Genomic DNA, 22,209 nt, shown 5'->3' with positions numbered 1-22,209 from the left:
AGGTTTTCCATTGTTTTCAATAGTGCTTTTGCACATGTCCACTTTTTGTATCCATTGACGCATCATGACAGGCATCAAAAACACTCCTAAAAAGTGCACTCCAAAGCAAGCACACAAGTGTGAATCCAGCCTTAGAGATTTTTTAGTGAAATAGTTGTTGCATTTTACAGAGGAACTGTTGAAAGAGCATGACATTGTCAGTTAGAATGACAATGGCTGTGGCTATGATGTAAAACAAGTAGTACTGGGGATATAATGGATATAAGAGTGAAATGTTTCAGGGCCATGCAGGACCCCTTCACCAAGCGTGTAAGGGGTCCCATGCAGCCCTAAAACGTTGAAATGTTATAAGATCCTTCAATAAAAAGCTTTGGAATTGCAACATACTCCTTGGTGTGTTGTCAACACATTTTGTCTCTGTTTTATACCAACACTAATCAAGAGTTGTTACAGAACTCTGAAAATCTCAGGGTCTGATCCAGTATGGTGTGTGATCGTATATTGATCATTTTTCCATATGAATGACTGGGAGATATAATCTAGAATATGTGTAAACCTGCCAGTATACCCCCAAACCAAAACATTTTGAGTGGATTGACTTTTAACCTTCTCTCTACAAAGTTATGGGGTGACTGGTAAATTCAGAATACCATTTAGTTAAACACCTGGGTAACAAACGAATTAACATACATGTAGGCAGTCTGAAGTACAGAACATATTTGGTCTAAACATATTGGTAGTGTGATCTGTGCTTCTAAGAGTTTATACGTTCTATTAAAGTGTTTGTGAACTCCCATACATGAATTGTACCTATAATTAAGCCTATACTAAGGCTTACCTATAGGTACTGTAAATATCTCTTAAACGTGCACCGTTTAGGAGATATTTACAGTATATGCAGCCGATGATGTCATCGGAGAATGCGCTCTGAAGGAACGGCCACTCTTGCCGTTCCTTCAGAGTCCTGTGCTGTAAACGGCTGCTCCCCCGCGCATGTGCAGGAGTGACGTCATGCGGCTCCAGCCAGTCCGTAAACCCCAGAGGGAAGACGGGTGAAGATGGATTTGGTGTCCAGCGGTGACAATGTATCGGTGGAGGGCTTCGTTTGCAGGTAAGTTTCATATAATGTGCTAGTATGCAATGTATTATGGCTTTGCAGGCCAGAAAAAAAAATGAACCCTGTGGTTTACTTCCTCTTTAATAGAAACTGGAAGTTATAATAACCCTTTTACAAACTTCACCTAGGCAAATTGAGCATGTGATGAAAAAATGCAAGAACAGCAGCTTAGGAGCTGGGAGGAGCTGGAAGGAGCTGGGCCATGCTTGACTTTAGAGATAGGCCAATATTTTCTGTTAGGGTTTGTTCACACTTGATTAACTTTCTAACTCTTAACAAATGCTCTTATAGCGTTAGTATGGGCATTAGATTTGCATTATTGAGCTTTAGTATGGGCTTTAGACTGGCATTTTAAAAGTGTTAATGAAGAGTTAAAAATGCTCCCCAAATGCCCTATGGACAGTTTTGAAGCGTTTGATGAGCGTTAAGGTGTAATAAAACCGCTCCACAAATGCCTATTAACCACTTGCCGACTGCCGTCAGTATATTTACTGCGGCAGTCAGCCCCTCACAGGCAAAGCGACGTAGTACTACGTCGCTAGCCTGTGAGGCTCTAGAGGGCGAGCGCACGGCGCCGGAGGCGCGCTCCCGCCCCCGCTCGTTCGCGGACCCCCCCGCGCGTGTGACCGGTGGACCTGATGTCCGCCGGTCACTCGCGATCATCGGGTGGAGAGGGAGAAAGGCAGGCGGCTAATGTAAACAAAGCTGCCTGTCATTCTCCCCTGTGTAATAACAGAGATCATATGGTCCTGCTATGCACAGCCACATCCCTATACAGTTAGAAGCACGCCCCTAGGGACACACTTAACCCCTCCTTCTCCAATAAAGTTAACCCCTTCCCTGTCAGTGTCATTTTTACAGTAACAGTGCATATTTTTAGCACTGATTACTGTAGTAATGTCACTGGTACCCCCAAAAGTGTCAAAAATGTCAAGGATCCGATCTGTCGCAGTCCCGCAAAAAAAATCGCAGATCACCGCCATTACTCGTTAAAAAAATAAAAAAATAAAAATGACAAAAATCTTTCCCTTAGTTAGTAAACGCAATAACTTTTGCGCAAACCAATCAAAATACGCTTATTGCGATTTTTTTTACCAAACATATGTAGAAGAAAACAAATTGGCCAAAAATGTTAAAACATTTTGATTTTTACATTTTTGGGGGGGGGGGGGGAATTTCATATAAAAAAAATTTGAAAAAATATTGTTATTTTTTGCAAAATTGTCGCTCTTTTTTTGTTTATAGCCATAATCTAAAAATTGCACAGGTGATCAAATTCCACCAAAAGAAAGCTCTGTTTGTGGGAAAAAGGACCTCAATTTAATTTGGGTACAGCATCGCACGACCGCGCAATTGTCCGTTAAAGTCAGGCAGTGCTGAATCGCAAAATAGGCCCTGGTCAGGAAGGGGGTAAAATCTTTCGGGGCTTAAGTGGTTAACACCAATCAAAAGCACCGTAACTGCCTACCAGAGCATTTGCAAAGAATTACCATAGGATTAAATGGGAGATATTGAAAGGCTTCAAATGCTTCACTGTGTGCTGTCTATTGTATCATTTGCATAGACATTTGAGGGCATTTTTTTTATGCCTCTCAAATGCCTGCTTTTAATGCTTTTAATGCCAGTGTGAACTTAGCCTTATAATGATAAACACTGAGATATGTAAAAGAAGAGATTCTCTTTGAATGTCCAGGACCAGCCTTATGTACCTACAGCCGTGGCCAAAAGTTTTGAGAATAAAATATTAATTTTTACAAAGTCTGCTGCCTCAGTTTTAATGATGGCAAATTGCATATACTCCAGAATGTTATGAATAGTAATCAAATGAATTGCAATTAATTGCAAAGTCTCTCTTTGCCATAAAAATTAACTTAATCCCAAAAAAACCCAATTTCCACTGCCTTTGTGAAGAAGGCTTCAGGGCACCCAAGAAAGTCCAGCAAGTGCCAGGACTGTCTCATATTGTTGATTCAGCTGCAGGATCAGGGCATCACCAATGCAGAGCTTGCTCAGGAATGGCAGCAGGCAGGTGTGAGTGCATCTGCACGCACAGTGAGGAGAAGACTTTTGGAGGATGGCCTGGTGTCAAGAAGAGTAGCAAAGAAGCCACTTCTCCCCTGGAAAAACATCAGGGACAGACTGATATTCTGCAAAAGGTATGAGGATTGGTCTGCTAAGGACTGGGGCATTTTCTCTGATGAATCCTTTTTCTGATTGTTTGGGGCATCCCGAAAAAAACTTTGTTCGGAGAAAAAAAGGTAAGCGCTCCCATCAGTCCTGGGTCATGCCAACAGTAAAGCATCCTGAGACCCTTTATGTATGGGGTTGCTTCTCAGCCAAGGGAGTGGTATCACTCACAATTTTGCCACGAATAAAGAATGGTAAAGCCATGGATAAAGAATGGTACAAAAACATCCTCCGAGAGCAACTTCTCCCAATCATCCAAGAACAGTTTGGTGACCAATAATGCTTTTTACAGCATGATGGAGCACCTTGCCATAAGGCAAAAGTGATAACTAAGTGGCTTGGAGAACAAAACATTAAAGCATTAAAATTTTGGGTCCATGGCCAGGAAACTCCTCATACCTTAATCCCATTGAGAACTTGTGGTCAATCCTTTAAGAGGTGAATGAACAAGAAAAAAACCCACAAATTCTGATAAACTATAAGCATTGATTTTGCAAGAATGGGCTGCCATCAGTCAGGATGTGGCCCAGATATTGATTGACAGCTTGCCAGGATGAATTGCAGAGGTCTTGAAAAAGTAAGGTCAACACTGCAAATATTGACTCTGCATAAACTAAATGCATATGTCAATAAAAGCCTTTGATATTTATGAAATTGTAATTATACTTCAGTATACCATAGTATTATCTGACAGAAAGATCTAAAAACACTGAAGCAGCAGACTTTGTGAAAATGTATATTTGGGTCATTCTCAAAACTTTTGGCTATGGCTGTACACACTGGATATGCAAAGAACTGAAACACTTTTCCAAAAAAGTGGAGGTAATTGTGTGGATTTCCTAAGTTAGTTGAGCTTTGAGAACCTTCACTTAAGGATCTTGTGAAAATCATCTGCACTTGATTGGGTATTCAAAGTGAACAAAAATTTGCTTTTTAAATAAGCTGAATAATTTAGGAGACTATTTGCACATTTTCTTTCTTTTTTTTTGCAAAGTGACTAAAAAAGTGCAGGTTAATAGTACAATGTCTGTCTGACTGTCTGCCACATAAGATGTGTTTTAAAGCCAAGGTCAGTTTTTTTCTAGAGGTTCTGGCAGCATCCTTGGAGGGATGAGTAAAACAGGGATTTCATGTTAGATTGTCAGAGGCAATTTTTTTTTTAGAAATTTCACCACTCAACACTACTCCTAAGTAACAATGAAGAAAACACCCACCCCAAATAATTAAAATGTCTTATTTTTTGTAACAAAACAAAAGCCATATTTTCTACTACCTATTAGACCACAAATATTATGATCAGTATAAGAAGCTATGAGATGATAAAACAGTCTGAATTTATGTCCAACATTAAGTACACTATTTTTCTGTGTAAGGTATCTATGGAATTAAAGCAAAGGTCATTTTTCACATCAGGATAACTGAAATGTGGAAATTTTATGAGACGAATGACTAACCTGAAGTGCACGGAGCATCTCTGGAGTGGTTGGAAAATAAGCACAGGGCTTTGAAATCAGACATAACAAATTGACAGACTAAATCATTCCAAATGCAGCATATCAGAGGTATAAGTATTAAGGAATCATCAATCATTTTGGTGTTTGAAATGTTCCGGGAACCCCTTTTATGACATAAATATAAATACGTTTTTGTAAGTATTTATTGCATACCAAAAAAGATAAATTATACCTTGTAGTTTATACCATCACATATATTCTATTGAGTCCAATAACAACCAACAAATTTAGGCTAACATCAGCCAAATCTTTTATTTTTTAATGTCTATAAGTTTTTTTTTTTTTAATTGGTTGAGTCCTTACTAAAGATATCTCCATTCTTCAACCCATCAGAGAGATATGCCATCCCTTCTTGTCCTTGGGGCACCCTGTCACCAGGACATGCCATGAGGATAAATATACACAGTGGACCAAAGACATCAATAAAACCTGAAAAAAGGTTGTATCCCTTTCTTATTCAATATCAAAATTACAAGAAAAGAGTTTGGGCTGGAACTGGGCTTTAACAGGATACGTACCACAAAATGGGTCTTTTTGCAATCTGAGCTTATAGCAGTTAGTTATTGCTTAGTTATCTCAGTCCCTAGCTATAATACCACAGCTAACAACTACCTAAAGGAGAACTGATTAGGGATTATCCATACAAATGAGGAAATGTGCTATTCTTGCACCCTTTCATTGAACCCATCATCATTTTAGAAAATTGTGAACCTAAATACAAGCCCAATAAATTCTAAGGGTGGTGTTCTGGCATTTTTCAATGCTATTAGGCAAGGGCTTGGTGAAGAAATTCATGGGGAGCTGGGCACTGCCCTGGGAGACATGTAGCAAAAGAAAAATAAATGACAAGCAGGAAGAGGGTCCTCCACTGTATGCAACTTTAAGGGCAACCTGGGATGTGCTTGGGAGATGCCTTTAAGCTGTGTGTGGTGTTAAAGAAGAGTATGATTCCTATTGACAGTATTAGTGCCACTGTATTCTGTCACCATATAACTTCCATGTGTAATACATTTTTTGGCTTTTACATTATTGCTTGGCTTTAATTTACTAGCAGCAGAACTCAAATCTAAATCATTAACTAGGAACATTTTTTTTAGAATTGTTTTACTCATCAGTAACAGACCCAAATCGACCAATGTAGAATCCATACCTGATCTACAAAATATAGAACTATAGGTTATACTCTTTAAAAATAAAGCTAAAACTCTCAACATTGTATAAATTGAACAGTGGCATAACAGTTTAATACTATAGTTTGTCAGATTCCTTTTTCACAGTGCCACACTGCATTGTCTTAAATGTTCAATAAAATGTGCATCAAAACACTTTGAAACCACATCTCCATATTTCCCTGAACCCCCTCACATCTCCAATTATTCATAAAATATTTAAAATATAGACATCAGCAATAGGTATGGTAGAAATAGTCTAGCCTTAGGAAAGTACAATGTCAGTACAATGTGGGTCTTTGCTGCCAACAGGATCATTGTAGTCTGCAATCTCTGCCTGCAGCATATAAGCCAGGGTAAAACTACCAGCCATTTGGATACCACATGCATGAGGGAGCATATGACTTTGCACCTAAGAGCACGGTGGGAGCAGAACCTCAGAAATATTAGTCGGCAGCAAAAGGCCCATGGTCACTGTTGGGACAAGCTCCTTGAAGACCTAAGGCAAAAAGGTCAAAGTGCATCTACCTTACCCAATGAGATGTGCAATAGTTTAGTAGCATAGCTTTCATAACCTGCCCTTTTTGAACCCCCCTCCTGCTGATGAGCCCAAGGTGCCACCTCTTCTGTATACCCCATTGGTCCTGCCCTGCCAAAATTCCCCTCCCCCTTTACTCCTCACTTCACACCCATACCCCTCATACAAGATTTACCATCTGCACAGCTGTAACATCTGCCTCAAGTTATAGGGAGGGAAGTATTAAGTGAGCAAGCAAGTCAGCATGGAGCCACCTGTGGCTTGAACAGCAGCATCCTTTACCAAGTGAGTGTTTTTTCATAGCTGCTGGAGTGGAAGAAAGTAATGGCCCCTAATAACCCCCACAAATTATTCGTTCACCATTGTCTGGAACCTCGAATAACAGGTGCTTGCCAAACTCATGTTTATCTAAACCTAAACCTTGTCCCTAAATATGAATTTCAAAACATATTATTACTATTCAATTTGCAACCATGCTCAAGTAACTAAAATCATTATCCCTATTTTTTAACAGTTTTTGAGGTTTCATTGCAAGCCGTTCGTCTAATATTATGAGTTGTTTAGAATTCTTTATTTTATCACTTGTAGATAGATGGTAACCTTTTTCAGTTCACATCAATTTTATAAAATTATTGATGTCTCAGTTGTTGATGTTAATATTTTATTATTCTTTTTTATAAGATTTATGTCAATGACTTTTAAGTGCTGTAATTATGCAGTTTATAAATTATATGCTTATCTATTTTATAAACACCTACTGATTTTAAAATTATAATGATCATTTATTATGTTATTGAGCAGTGTGAAGTTTATACTTTTCTTCCTAGCTTTTAGCCCTGATGATTAGGATTTCTTGGCCCCTAAAATGCATTCAATGGTCATTTAATCACATGATAAAGTTGATTTGGACTCTATTATCATTGGTTTTAAGCTCTTTTTTCTCTAGGATTTATAAATGCTGCCATTGCCAACCTTTTATTCTGAACATGCTAGCTTCCTGGCTGTCTTGTTTGCTGTCTAAAAGCATTAAAGCCAAAGACAGCTAGCATTTTCAAAAGGTGGTCAGCAAGGAGGGGCTCCTTAATTATTTAAGTACAAGGTTTCCTTGCGTGATAAATCTTAAAGAGGTTGTAAACCCACATATTTTTTTTTTCTTTACACTGAAAGAGAAACACATAATGAGCTAGTATGCATCACATACTAGCTCATTATGAAATACTTACCTTAGAACGAGCCCCCGCCATGCCGCCTGCTTACCTCTATGACGGGCGACATGTCCAGTCGCCCGTCTTCCAGGATCGTGGTATCCGGCCATCTGATTGGCCGGAGCCGCGGTGACGTCACTCCCGCGCACGAGCGCGGGAGCCGACGGACACTGCACGGGGCTCTGAAGGAATGGCACGAGCAGCCGTTCCTTCAGAGCGCATGCGCCAGTGACGTCACTGGCTGCATGTAAGGTAAATATCTCCTAAACGGTACATGTAGGAGATATTTACAGTACCTATAGGTAAGCCTTATCATAGGCTTACCTATAGGTACAACTTGCAGAGGAGGGTTTACTTCCTCTTTAAGTGCAGAGCTATTTCAAATTCACTTTTCTATCTTTAGGCTAAGACAAAATACCATCTGATTGTTTGCTATGGGTTACTGCACTTAAAAATTAGCACATTAAGTGATTGTTAAGTCTCATTTTTTTTTCTATTAAAATGACAAGCATGTTATACTTACCTGCTCTGTGCAGTTGGTTTTGCACAGGGCAGCCCGAATCCTCCTCTTCTCAGGTCCCTGGCTGGAGCTCTTGGCCCCTCCCTCCTGTTGAGTGCCCCCACAGTAAGCAGCTTGCTATGGGGACACCTGAGCCGAGCTGCAGCTCCATGTATCCATTCAGACATGGAGCTTCCGTTTGGCTCTGCTCCCGCTCTCTCCTGATTGGCTAACTGAGTTTAATATCAGCAGGAGCCAATGGCACTGCTGCTTAGTTTCAGCCATCAGGAGAGAGAGTCACGGACGGCTGAGGCGTTCTTGGACATCGCTGAATAGAGAGGGGTCTCAGGTAAGTATGAGGGGGGCTGAGGGGGGCTGCAGCACAAGGAAGGCTTTTTATCTTAATGCATAGAATGCATTACGATAAAAAAACTTCTGACTTTACAACCCCTTTAAGAATGAAGCGCTAATTAAACCTGGAAGTAAATCAAACTGTCAGTCTAACATCGTAGCTGGTGTGTGAGAGGAGCAAGTGCCTAAAAATGAGGAATAGTTATAGAGAAAAAAAGAGGGGGAAGTGTTATGTAGTCCTGCAGAGGAGAACTCAGGCAAGGCTGACAATGCTGCTTGAGGTTTCAGTGCAGCAGTAGCAATTTTGTCAACTCACTAAGAAATTAGTGATACTAAAGTCTAACTAAAATGTTTTTGTTGAAAAATAACAAACATGGTATAATTACCTGACCTGTGCCGTGGTTTTGCACCGAGCAGCTCAGATCCTTCTCTTCTCAGTCCCCCACTGGCTCCCCTGGCCCCTCCCTCCTGCTGAGTGCCCCCACTGCAAGAAGCTTGCTATGGGCACCCAAACCGAGCCGCTGCTCTGTGTGTCTATTCAAACACGAAGCCATGGCTCAGCCCCTCTCTCTCCTCATTGGCTCACTGACTTTGATTGACAGCAGTGGGAGCCAATGGCGCCAGCTGTGTGTCTCAGCCAATAAGGAGGAAGAGTCGACGACAGCCGAGACTCTCATAGCTGGATCAAGATGGGGCTCAGGTAAGTAATAGTGGGGGGCTGCTGCACACAGAAGATGCCTTTAGAACCACTTTAGGAGCTCACTGCATTTCTAGCAGGATCATAAATGCAATAGAATTTCAGGAACATGTAGCGATGGGCGGTAACAGAGTTTGGAAACATGGCTGGGACATTTTGCTGACTTACCAAGTCCTACCAAGTGCTGGCTATAACTAAAATATCACTTTTGGGTGTACTGATCATTTAAAATGAACCTCAAAAAGTGTTCCGTTATCTGCTGGCAGAATTTTCTCAGATCACTCACAACCAACCACAAAACACACCAGTAACAAAACTTTGCAGTAAGATTACAAACACTGTCCAGTGATAACCTATGATAAATGCTTGCCTGTTGTAAGCTCTGCTCAGTGGTGTGTAGCCGACAGCTACTTTGACCTTTGCGTAAATCTAAAAAAACGCCTCCTAAGAGTTATTTTCATATATTTCAAATTACACTTCAAGCTTCCGGGAAACCTCTGCATTTTTGGAAGTCCTACTGAATTCTAATAGTAGTAATATATATTCTGGTGTATTTCTTCTATATAAAAAACAGCAGAATTAGTGGAATTTAATCTGTAAGTTTGAGAGCCCAGTAACAAATTAGTTTGGACAGATTTTTGAAATATGAACAAGGCACCAATAACACTGATGGATAAGCACCAACAATCTGTTTGATGCTTTTGGCTTTTTCACCCTGCAGCTTTTTATCTCTTGCAATAAAATAGAAAAGAAAAACACCTCAAAGTGGAAAGGAATGCACAGTAGCCTGACCCTCCTAAGAGGTAACATAAATGCTTTTCTGGGTCACTGCTCTTTGTAGTCACTGTTAGGAGTCCAGCTGTGAGTGGTCTTCTTTACCAGAAACTGTGTATGCATTTTCCTGTGGGATACAGCATTATTATTTTCTTATAACAGAAAGTATTTACACATTCAATTCCAGCACAAAAACAAGGAGCTCAGTCCCTGATTATGGGTAAGTAGGCAGAGTCATGAAAATCATTCCTTCTGCCCCTTTTTGCCATCACTGTATCCAGAACCCCTGGTGCATAGACTTGATATACCCAGGGGGCGTACCTAGAATATCTGGCATATGGGGTCGATCATTCTTTTTTAACACCCTCACCAAGCTAATTGTGAATGTGGCCAAATTGCGGCAAAATTGGGAAAAGCCTGAAGGGGCATGGTTAAATAAAACTTGAGCCGACCCCCTCTATATACAGCACCCATATGCCACAGTCTATGTACCCACAAACTATTATCTAAAGCCCAACTCCAGTAAAACTAAAACTCCTCCATTGCCCACACTGCAAGAATTTAAGTAGTGCTATGTGCAAAACTTTTTTTCATTTTTGGTAGAGCAAGGGAGGGTTATAACCCCTGTCACATTTTTATTTTACCATCTTTGTCCCATTGCAGAGATTTCCCTTCACTTCCTATCCCATAGCCAAACAGGAAGTTAGAGGAAATCCATGCAAATTAAGGGAATTCTAAGGCCCCCCTCAACCCCCCCCCCCCTCCAGGTCACCAGAAATAGTGCCCCCATGGGAAGATTTTCCCATTTATTACTTTTTTGGGGACAACCCAAAATTTTGAATATTATTTTACTTTCACTTTCAATGATAATGGTAAACAAGACAAATAGAGAGGGGCATTCTCCTTAGCGGGAGCACAAATAGCAATAAAAACATAAAAACTAACAAGTATTCTAATCCCTCTACATACTATCCAAAACTAAAAAAAAAGTTTTCAGTTAGTTATATTTAAAGTGGTTGTAAAGGCAAAAGGTTTTCTATCTTATTGCATTCAATGCATTAAGATGAAAAGCCTTCTGTGTGCAGCAGCCCCCCTAATACTTTCCTGAGGTCTATCTAGATCCAGCAATGTTGCAGGAGTGTCTCGGGTGCCCAGGACTCTCCTCCTTATTGGCTGAGTCAGCAGCATAGTGCCATTGACTCTCACTGCTGTAAATCAAAGTCAGTCAGCCAATGAGGAGAGAAAGGGGGCGGGCAGCACGACTCGGGTGCCCCCATAGCAAGCTGCTTGCTGTGGGGGCACTCAACAGGAGGGAGGGGACAGGAGAGCCAAAGAGGGACTGAGAAAAGGAAGATCTGGGCTGCTTTGTCCAAACCAACCGCACAGAGCAGGTAAATATAATATGTTTATTATTTTTATCTAAAAAAAAACAAAAAAACAAAACAAGGCTTTACAATCACTTTAAATGTTCATTTCTATCCAGGGGAAGGTAAAAGTCATTTACTTTCCTGATCCTCTGCTCCTCCTGCAGACTGCTCTGTTCCATGCTCCAGTGGTCAACTGTCCCTCATCATTTTTTTCTTTGCAGGGACCAGTGCCAATCCAAACATCATACAAAGCTTACATTATCATTTATTTTGTGCAGATGTCTGTTAAAATTAAGCATCAATATTTATGGCATTAGCAGCACGAATAAAAACAAAACAGACCTCAAATGATCAAAAAACTTGTTTTTACAGATTACCTACCGGCAGACCACAAGGGAAAACGTTTCCAAGTTAAAAACAGTTAATAATGAAGCAATGGTGAAAAATCTTTCACCAGGGGAAGACTACATGTTTGAAGTTGTGACAATTAAAGGACAACATTCCAGTATGCCTGAACAGATAACAACAACTACTAGTAAGTATGTGAGGCTTTTTGGTAACCACCAGACCTCTAGGTCAGCTGTGAGGTGATAGAAGAGTTCTAATCAGCCTTAATGATATCTTGATACAATAATTTTATTTCTAATTGGATATTCCTTCCCTTTTTTACATTTGAAATTGGTAAAACATTAAAAAAAAGATGCAGATGGCAGAGGAAAAGAACATCCAACCCTAGCTATTATTTTTCTATTGTGTTTTGGAAACACAAATAGAAACACAGCAAACATTTTAGCAGTTAAATAGTTGGAATAAGGTTTCTATGAAATATACTGCCACATGCACTTGGCCTTAGTACTGCAGTTGGCTAGCATTTCAATCTTAGGGTCTGATCCTTGGTGTATTGTGGGGAGAAAACAAGTTGGACGCCAGTTATTCTACTCTTTTTTTTTTTTTTACTTTTATTGCTTAACTATATTCTTAGAGAGAGAGTGGGTAAGTGTGCAAGCATATTATATATGTGGTATTCTGGCAGTAGTAGGTCCTTTAAGAGCAGCCTCTTGGTAATTATTGACTCTGCAAATGTGAGTTGCTAAGATCTAGGAGCAGTTAAAGTCTTTATTAAATGAGAAGTAGGGAAAATATTTTTTGGCCCTACTTTTCCTGGGGATCACTGCACTGCCTGAACCAACAGCTGGCTCAGCCTCTCAGTTCACTGCTGAAAACTTGAGCCAGCTTCTTTTTTATTCCCTCACTTTTCTTTAAAGTTGCTGTGGATCTCTCTCTAATAAATCCTGCTATTGACCCCTGCGATGGACCTCATTGGGACCTACTATCTGGATACTGGCCACCACTACCTGTTCTTTGGATTGGTCTTAGACCAGTATAGTATACATTTTTTGAGCGGGCTATTTTCATATCCAGGTTTGAAGGTACATTTTAATGCTGGGCTAAACACTTATCCATTTAGAAAGTACCGTTTTTTTTTGTTTTTTTTTAATAAATGAATTTATTAACCACTTAAACCCCAGAGGATTTGGCTGCTCAAAGACCAGAGCCTATTTTGCGATTCGGCACTGCGTGACTTTAAAGGATAATTGCGCGGTCGTACAACGCTCTACCCAAATGAAATTGACATCCTTTTTTTCCCCACAAACAGGGATTTCTTTTGGTGGTATTTGATCACCTGTACGATTTTTATTTTTTGCGCTATAAACAAATTTTTTTTAAAAAAAATAACAATATTTATGAAATTAAATTAATGAAATTCCCCCCCAAAAAAATGTAAAAATCTAAATTTTTTAACATTTTAGGCCAATTTGTTTTCTGCTACATATTTTTGGTAAAAAAAATCGAAATAAGCGTGTTTTGATTGGTTTGCGCAAAAGTTATTGCGTTTACTAACTAAGGGAAAGATTTATGTCATTTTTATTGTTTTTTTTTTTAACTAGTAATGGTATTTTTTTTGCGGGACTGCGACATTGCGGCAGACAGATCGGACCCCTGACTAACATTTTTGACACTTTTGGGGGTACCAGTGACATTACTACAGTAATCAGTGCTATACATATGCACTGTAAAAATTACACTGGCAGGGAAGGGGTTAACTTTATTAGTGATCAAGGGGTTAAGTGTGTCCCTAGGGGCCTGATTCTAACTGTCAAGGGGCGTGGCTTGTGATGTAACCACATACATTACATGTACATAGCAGGATCATATTATCTCTGCAGTTACACCAGGGAGAATGACAGGTGGCTTTGTTTACATCTGCCGCCTGCCTTACTCCCTCTCCAGCGGGAGATCACGAGTGGCCGGCGACATCGGAGCTGCCGGTCACTCGCGCGAGGATGGCCGTTAACGAGGGGGGGCAGGAGAGCGCCTCAAGCGCTCTCTTGCTCCCTACAGGCTCCTGGGCGAGCGACGTAGTACTACATTGCTTTGCCCAGGAGGGGCTGACTGCCGCAGTAAATATACTGTGGGCGGTCGGCAAGTGGTTAATGTATATGTGAGGTTTTATGAATTTAATAAAGAAATATTTTTAACAATTATTATTGTTGTAAGGTTATGTTGTGCCACTAAAGTCCATCAATTTTTTTCATTCATGTGTTCATGTAATCCAGGATGAGGCACAGCCTACAGTATTAGTGTCCACAGCGCCACTCTGTGGTGACACATTAAATCCTCTTGTTTGAACTTTGGATAGTAAAACCTTTTTTTTCTGCCAGTCAATACCTTATACAGTCCACTTCCTCTTTCTTGTCCGGTAATTAGCCTAGGCTAAATAAATCACACACAGCTCTCTCTCTCACTCTCGTAAGAGTTTGCCAGCAAGGGAGGAGGGGTGAGTCATTGGAGAACCAATGAGAATTGCAGAGCTGAAGGTGACTGGATGAGGGCGGAGATACTAGGAGACTGCAGAGATCCATGTGTTTTTTATTTATCCAGAGAGGAGAAATGTGCAGGCAAGCAGTGGTGTGAGTGTGTCTGTCTGTCTGTATATATGTATGTGTGTCTGTGTGTATATATTTATATATTTATGTCTAGGTGTGCGTGTGTGTGTGTCTGTGTAAATCCAGGAAGTGAACAGGCAGCAGTTTCAGCTGCCCACAGTTAAAATGGCTGCAGTCAGTCTTAGTGGAGAGAGATTTCTGCAGCATATTTGGCAAGTACAGAATCACAGTATATATAAAATAATATGCAAAGTGGTTGGAGGGAAGCTTCAGAATGGCAAAGTTATTTTTAATACAAATGATGTAGGCTGCAGATCCTCTTTAGGCAGAATCCTCTTCCAGCAGGTGCTCGAGTGACTTCCACTCTAAACACTGCACTAAACATAGAGTGGTGCTCCCCCCTTCACATGCAAAGTCTAGAAAACATAAACTGTTGCTTAGGCTGAAGGAGATCAACAACAAACAAAATGGTCCCTGCCCCCACCTACAACTGGCCTTCACAGCAGGGAGCACATGGAAGGGCAACGCATGCAAGACAAGACCAGAAAAAGGCTGAAGTAGGACAAGACACATCAGTGTGCTGAAAGGCCCTGTAATGCCCTGCTAGTTGAAATACAATGCTATAAAGTGCATGGTTGAAGCACAAGGTGATGCTAGGAGTCACAGGCAGGGTGCTGGGTGCTGCTGGTGGCACTGGCAAGTTTGAACTGTGCTCCTGGACTGGGGAATATGACTTTAAAGTAATATTTTGCATTGGATACATATAACGTAAAGTGTTTGTCTGGAGAACAGAAACTGGGTATAATATGGCTAGGGGACAGAATGGAGTGTGTTGTTGTGCTATTTGAAAGAGAAGAAGAACTTTTTTTGCTTTTTTTTTCAATAGGAAAAGAAGTAACAAAGAGCAAACTGCTGTAAGGAGAGGGGGAAATGGGCAGAAGAAAATGCGAAGTCGGAGTGTGATGTCTGAGGGTGGAGGCACAGAGAGGAGAGTGTTGTTTGTGGGGAAGGAGTGGGGCTTGGAGGGGGAAATATAGAGAGGGGTGTGCTATCTAAGGTGGGGTGCAGAGAGATGAGTGTGCTGCCTTGGGGGGGGGGGCACAGAGAGGAGTGTGCTGTCTGGGGTGAGCACAGAGAAAGTACACTATCCAAGGTGGGGTGCACAGAGAAGAGTATGCTGTTTGAGGTGGGGGTGTACAGAGAGGAGTGTGCTATCTATGGGGGCACAGAGAGAAGTGCATTATCTATGGTGGAGTGCACAGAGAAAAGTGTGCTGTCTGAAGGGAGCAAAAAGAGGCATGCGCTGTCTGAGAGGGGTGCAGAGAGGAGTACGCTATCTGAGGTGGGGTGCACAGAGAAGATTATGCTATCTGAGGTCGAGGTGTACAGAGGGGAGTATGCTATCTGAGAGGGGCGCAGAGAGAAGTACACTATCTGAGGTGGGGTGCACAAAGAAGAGTTTGCTATCTGAGGTGGGGGTGTACAGAGGGGAGTGTGCTATCTGAGAGGGGCGCAGAGAGGAGTACGCTATCTGAGGTGGGGTGCACAAAGAAGAGTTTGTTATCTGAGGTGGGGCAGTACAGATGGGAGTGTGCTATCTGAGAGGGGCGCAGAGAGGAGTACGCTATCTGAGGTGGGGTTCACAGAGAAGAATGTGCTTTCTGAGGGGAGTACAGAGAGGAGTGTGCTGTCTGAGGGGGCACATGGAAGAATATGCTGTCTAAGGGGGGCACAGAGGGGAGAACTCTATCTAAGGTGGGGTGCACAGAGAAGAGTATGCTATCTGAGTTGGAGGTGTACAGAGGGGAATGTGCTATCTGAGAGGGGCAGAGAGAGAAGTACACTATCTAAGGTGGGGTGCACAGAGAAGAGTTTGCTATCTGAGGTGGGGTGCACAGAGAAGAATGTGCTGTCTGAGGGGAGCACAGAGAGAAGTACACTATCCGAGGTGGGGGTGCACAGAGAAGAGTATGCTTTTCAAGGTGGGGGTGTACAGAGATGAGTGTGCTATCTATGGGGGGCACAGAGAGAAGTGCACTATCTGTGGTGGGGTGCACAGAGAGGAGTGTGCTGTCTGAGTGGAACACAGAGAGGAGTGTGCTGTCTGAGGGGGCACATGGAGGATTATGCTGTCTAAAGGGGGCACAGAGAGGATTACTCTATCTGAGGTGGGGTACACAGAGAAGAGTATGCTATCTGAAGTGGAGGTTTACAGGGGGGAGTGTGTTATCTGAAAGGGGCGCAGAGAGAAGTACACTATCTGAGGTGGGGTGCACAGAGAAGAATTTGTTATCTGAGGTGGGGCAGTACAGATGTGAGTGTGCTATCTGAGAGGGGCGCAGTGAGGAGTACCCTTTCTGAGGTGGGGTGCACAGAGAAGAATGTGCTGTCTGAGGGGAGTACAGAGAGGAGTGTGCTGTCTGAGGGGGGCACATAGAAGATTATGTTGTCTAAGGGGGACCCAGAGAGGAGTACGCTATCTAAGGTGGGGTGCACAGAGAAGAATGTGCTGTCTGACTGGAGTACAGAGAGGAGTGTGTTGTTTTAGGGGGCACATGGAAGATTATGCTGTCTAAGGGGGGCACAGAGAGAAGTATGCATTCTAAGGTGGGGTGCACAGAGAAGAGTATGCTATCTGAGTTGGAGGTGTACAGAAGGGAGTGTGCTATCTGAGAAGGGCACAGAGAGGAGTACGCTATCTGAGGTGGGGTGTACAGAGAAGAATGTGCTGTTTGAGGGAAGCACAGAGAGGAGTATGCTATCTGAGGTGGGGTGCACAGAGAAATGTATGCTGCCTGAGGGGGGCACAGAGAAGATTTTGTTGTCTGAGAGGGGCCAGAGAGGAGTACGCTACATGAGGTGGGTTGTACAGAGAGGAGTATGCTCTCTGAGCGGGTCTGAGAGAGTAGTACGCTATCTGAGGTGGGGGTGTACAAAGAAGTGTGTGCTGTCTGAGGGGAGCAAAGAGAGGACTGTGCTGTTTGAGGAGGGCAAAGAGAGGATTGTGTTGCCTGAGAGGGGCACAGAGAGGAGTGTGCTGTCTGAGGTGGGGTGCACAGAGAGGAGTACACCATGTGAGGTGGGGTGCACAGAGAGGAGTACACTATCTGAGGTGGAGTGTACAGAGAGGAGTATGCTTTCTGAGATGGGCACAGAGAGGAGTCTGCTGTCTGAGGTGGGGTGCACAGAGAGGAATACGCTATCTGAGGTGGAGTGCACAGAGAGGATTGTGCTCTCTGAGAGGGGCACGGAGAGGAGTATGCTGTCTGAGGCGGGGTGCACAGAGATGAGTACGCTATCTGAAGTGGAGTGCACAGAGAGGATTGTGATGCCTGAGAGGGGCACAGAGAGGAGTATGCTGTCTGAGGTGAGGTGCACAGAGAGGAATACGCTATCTGAGGCTGAGTGCACAGAGAGGAGTATGCTGTCTGAGGTGGGGCGCACAGAGAGGAATACGCTATCTGAGGTGGAGTGCACAGAGAGGAGTATGCTGTCTGAGATGGGCACAGAGAGGAGTCTGCTGTCTGAGGTGGGGTGCACAGAGAGGAATACGCTATCTGAGGTGGAGTGCACAGAGAGGATTGTGCTCTCTGAGAGGGGCATGGAGAGGAGTATGCTGTCTGAGGCGGGGTGCACAGAGATGAGTACGCTATCTGAAGTGGAGTGCACAGAGAGGATTGTGATGCCTGAGAGGGGCACAGAGAGGAGTATGCTGTCTGAGGTGAGGTGCACAGAGAGGAATACGCTATCTGAGGCTGAGTGCACAGAGAGGAGTATGCTGTCTGAGGTGGGGTGCACAGAGAGGAATACGCTATCTGAGGTGGAGTGCACAGAGAGGAGTATGCTGTCTGAGGTGGAGTGCACAGAGAGGAGTATGCTGTCTGAGGTGAGGTGCACAGAGAGGAATACGCTATCTGAGGCTGAGTGCACAGAGAGGAGTATGCTGTCTGAGGTGGGGCGCACAGAGAGGAATACGCTATCTGAGGTGGGGTGCACAGAGAGGAGTATGCTGTCTGAGGTGGGGCGCACAGAGAGGAATACGCTATCTGAGGTGGGGTGCACAGAGAGGAGTATGCTGTCTGAGGTGGGGCGCACAGAGAGGAATACGCTATCTGAGGTGGAGTGCACAGAGAAGAGTATGCTATCTGCGGTGGGAGCACAGAGAGTGTGCTGTCTGTGGGGATGGGGGGGGGGGGGTTTGATTGGGTTAAATGATGGCCACATCAAGACAGGGATGCTATCTAAGGGGAGTGGCACAGACATCGACTCATCAAACAAAAAGGAATGACCGCACTTCCCATGAAATTCAGAAAAAGGAGTGTCTTTATTCCACATCAATCAAATGGCAAATATAGGTACAAACTGTGAGTGCAGGACAAAGATGGTAGACGCGTTTCACGACTGAATGTGTCGCTTACTCATTACCAAGTTCACTCTGGATGTGCATCGGCCATATATACACCCCATACATACAGCTGGCAACAATTGGAGTCATCAAACTAGTTGTTCATCCAATCGGTCAGCTGTTGGGAATCTACGGCTTGATTGCACAGACAGAGTGACCCCAAAGAAATCCAAATTTAAACACACTGTGCAGAAAAAGTTTCCATATGTATAAATATAAATCAAATACAATAAATATACTAGTGATAAGTGCTAAAGTGAGGGAACAATCAAGAGTAAAGGAACCCATATTCAATATTTTAGTCCATCTACCATATATAAAATAAAGATACATATAAGTAAAAAGCATGGAATAAATGGAAAAATGTGTATGGGAAACCTTTGATAGTGACATTAAAATAAAAAATGTAAAAAGTGATCATGATAAAAAGGTGTATACAGTGTCACGAAAAAATTCTTGATTTCTAAAAAACTGTTTGACCGGCTGCAAAAAACGATGTGATGTATTCAAGATAGGAGCAATATATACATCAAAAAAACTCCAATCTGTAATTTCTGCCCAAAAATCATATGTGAAACGATATGATTGTATATGTGAAAGGATGGAAATCGACTACCATATCTAAGAAGCTAGTCCAGTGCAGTCATTCAGGAAGACCCTGGGGGAGGAGGGAGTTTTGAATATTTATTTTATTTATTTATTACAGGTACTTATATAGTGCCTACGATTTACACAGCACTTTTACATATATTGCATATACACATTAGTCCCTGCCCTCAAAGAGCTTACAATCTAAGGTCACATTCCTAACCTCACATTCAAACATACACATATTAGGGACAATTTAGACAGGAGCCAATTAACCTACCAATAGTTGAATAGTGATTTTATGTGCTATTTCTGTACTGTTGTATTTTTTATGGATATAGTTCAGCATTGCAATTCTGTGTAATAAGAAATGAGTGCATATTTTGCACTACTCAAAATTGTGGATTGGGTGAAATGTGCAGCTTTTGTTACTGAAGGAGAAGAGAATATTCACTTAAGCCTGGTACAACCCATGAGTTTTTTTTTCCATTCAACTCAGAGGGTTGGAAAAAAAAAAAAAACATCAGCTGCTGTACTAACGATCCGACGTTAGTACATAGATCTGTTGTGTTCTGACAGGGGAACGCCCCCCACCCAGAACACTCCATTCAGCGCTCTCAGCCATTAGCTGAAAGCGCTGACCAGGAGCCGGTCGCCTTCTGTCGGTCCATACACATGGCCTGAATGTAGGGTGTTTTTTTTTTTGAACCAGCCAATGTCGCCCTGCATTCGGCCCGTGTGTATGGGGCTTTAAAGTAGATTGTAGAGTACAGTAAAGCTACTTTCATTTCATCCACTCATATCCAGGGGAGAATAAAAGAAGCATTTGTTTGCACATGAATGGATGAGTGAAGTGAACACAGCTTCACCTTATTCATTTTAGTAAGAGACCATTCTCTACACAGCACAGGCCTATTAAATGTGCTTCTAAAGGAAACAAACTGAATTGAATGTGCCACTCAGAAAGATTCTTGTATCTGGGGGCTAAATGTATATATCCAAAATGAACTAAGGGCCCTTTCACATGGGCTTTCCGTCCGGCGGACTCCATTTTGCTCAGCGGGGATCGATCCGCCAATCCCCGTTGAGCAGGCGGATGACAGGTTCCTCTCCGCTTACTTTGTAGAGACAGACCTGTCAGAGCCCCACTCTCCTCTATGGAAGATCGGATGAAAACGGACCGCCTGTCCGTTTTCATCCGATCCGATCCTCCAGACGGATGGAAAATAGGGCTTTCCATTTGTCTTGATTTTACTGACAGGATCAAATCGGATAGCAGCGGGTATCAGCGGACATGTCTCCGCTGACATCTGCTGCTCCATAGGGCTGCACCGCCTGAAAAAACTGACAGGCAGACCGGTTTGGAAAGCCCGTGTGAAAATGGCCTAATTAGGTAGAAATATCCTAAGCATGGCTTGTTGTTATGTGAATAATGCTGAAAACTATCTTTGGCACTAAACACTTTCTTTATTTTCCCAGGACCCCCTGGAATTTGCGGCCTTTCAGTGAAATACAGTAATACCACTTCTGCTACTCTGACATGGGACCCAACCACAAGCAGTTTTACTCATTACAGAATTCTGTTAACCAATTTCACATCTGTATGGGAGTTTAATATCTCAGGGGGACAAGCGGAGTATACTTTAACACACCTGCTACCTGGTGGAATTTATAACTTCACAATCCAGAGAATTAAAGGATCTGTTGCCGGGAATCCTGCATCTGTGCTGGTGGTAGCAGGTTTGTTCTTCTTTTCCCTTTATTATAATTGTTTTTTTTTTTTTTTTTCTTTCTTTTTTGTTTAGAGTTTAATACAGTTGAGGTTTGATTCAATACAGTGTGGTAATGCTTACTGCTCGTGAATAGAGCCTAAACAGACAATCTACTATCACCTCCTCCCTGTAATTAAACCAAATGATTCATGAAAAGTAACCATTTGTCTTATAATGCTTGTCTGAGCTACCAACAGCTTGAATTTTAGCTGATTTAGCAGAAATTCCCCAAACTTTAGGCTGTGTATGGCCAGCTTAAATCGCCATAACGGGAAAACAGATAGTAAAAAATGCCTGGTGGTGGTTTTAACCTCACACTACTCTATCCAGAAATAATGTGGCTTAAAGTGGTTGTAAACCTCAGACGAAATATGAAAAAAGCATATCTCTCTATAGTGTATACTTGACTCAATGAAAAGCACTATGTGTATTTTTTGTCTGCTGTTTCTTTCGTCTGCTATCTGCATTAAAAATTTGTGACAAGTATTCAGGACACCAAGAGTTTAAAGGTGACAGGCGAGGGATCTCAAGATGATTGACAGCCTCAGCTCTGTTTCTGTGTGCTGTGTGAAGGGGGGTTTGTCCCTTTTCTCCAATCAGCTGTCAGAGCTCTCCTCACTGAACTCTGCAGAGTATAACTTCAGCTCTCTGCGCCCTTTTTTTTTTTTGCTGACAGCTAGGACAAGCTTTATCCATTCAGCACTTTGAATGGCTTTAAAGAAGAGAAGACTGCAGATAAGCAGGTACAACTTATGTAGAATGATTTGTTTCATCTCTGTGTATCACCTGAGGCCAGTCACTTCACTGGGTATATGTAAGGGTTTACAACCACTTTAAATTACACCTAATTCAGGAGACATATGGCTACCATGAAATTCTTTACAATCAAGCTATGGTAAGAAATGTAATAGCCAATCATTGCACAAAGGAAAAAATGGTACCTGGGGCCCTTAGTAACAACGGTCTATGATTCCATTGTTAAAGTGGTATTAAAGTGGTGCTAAACCTAAAACCAAAACTGTATTATATTGCAATCCTTAGATTTGGTCGCTGCATCTGTTTTCTTTTCTTTTACTTT

The 22,209-nt window shown here is 42.3% G+C and overlaps 1 protein-coding gene across 3 annotated transcripts in view; it reads left to right on the top strand.

The window, feature by feature from the left end:
- Positions 1-22,209, top strand: part of PTPRQ (protein tyrosine phosphatase receptor type Q) — a 451,882-nt gene that overhangs the window by 74,165 nt on the left and 355,508 nt on the right. For all 3 annotated transcript variants that reach the window (XM_082257134.1, XM_082257133.1, XM_082257132.1), the window contains exons 17-18: positions 11,791-11,953; positions 20,839-21,099. In XM_082257134.1, the coding sequence (XP_082113260.1) occupies positions 11,791-11,953; positions 20,839-21,099 (424 nt within the window). The remainder of the gene's footprint in view (positions 1-11,790; positions 11,954-20,838; positions 21,100-22,209) is intronic.

The sequence above is a fragment of the Pelophylax lessonae genome (assembly GCF_965119305.1).
Source record: "Pelophylax lessonae genome assembly, chromosome: 4".
In the NCBI taxonomy this organism is placed as follows: domain Eukaryota; kingdom Metazoa; phylum Chordata; class Amphibia; order Anura; family Ranidae; genus Pelophylax; species Pelophylax lessonae.
This window is presented reverse-complemented; position numbering and strand designations above follow the sequence as displayed.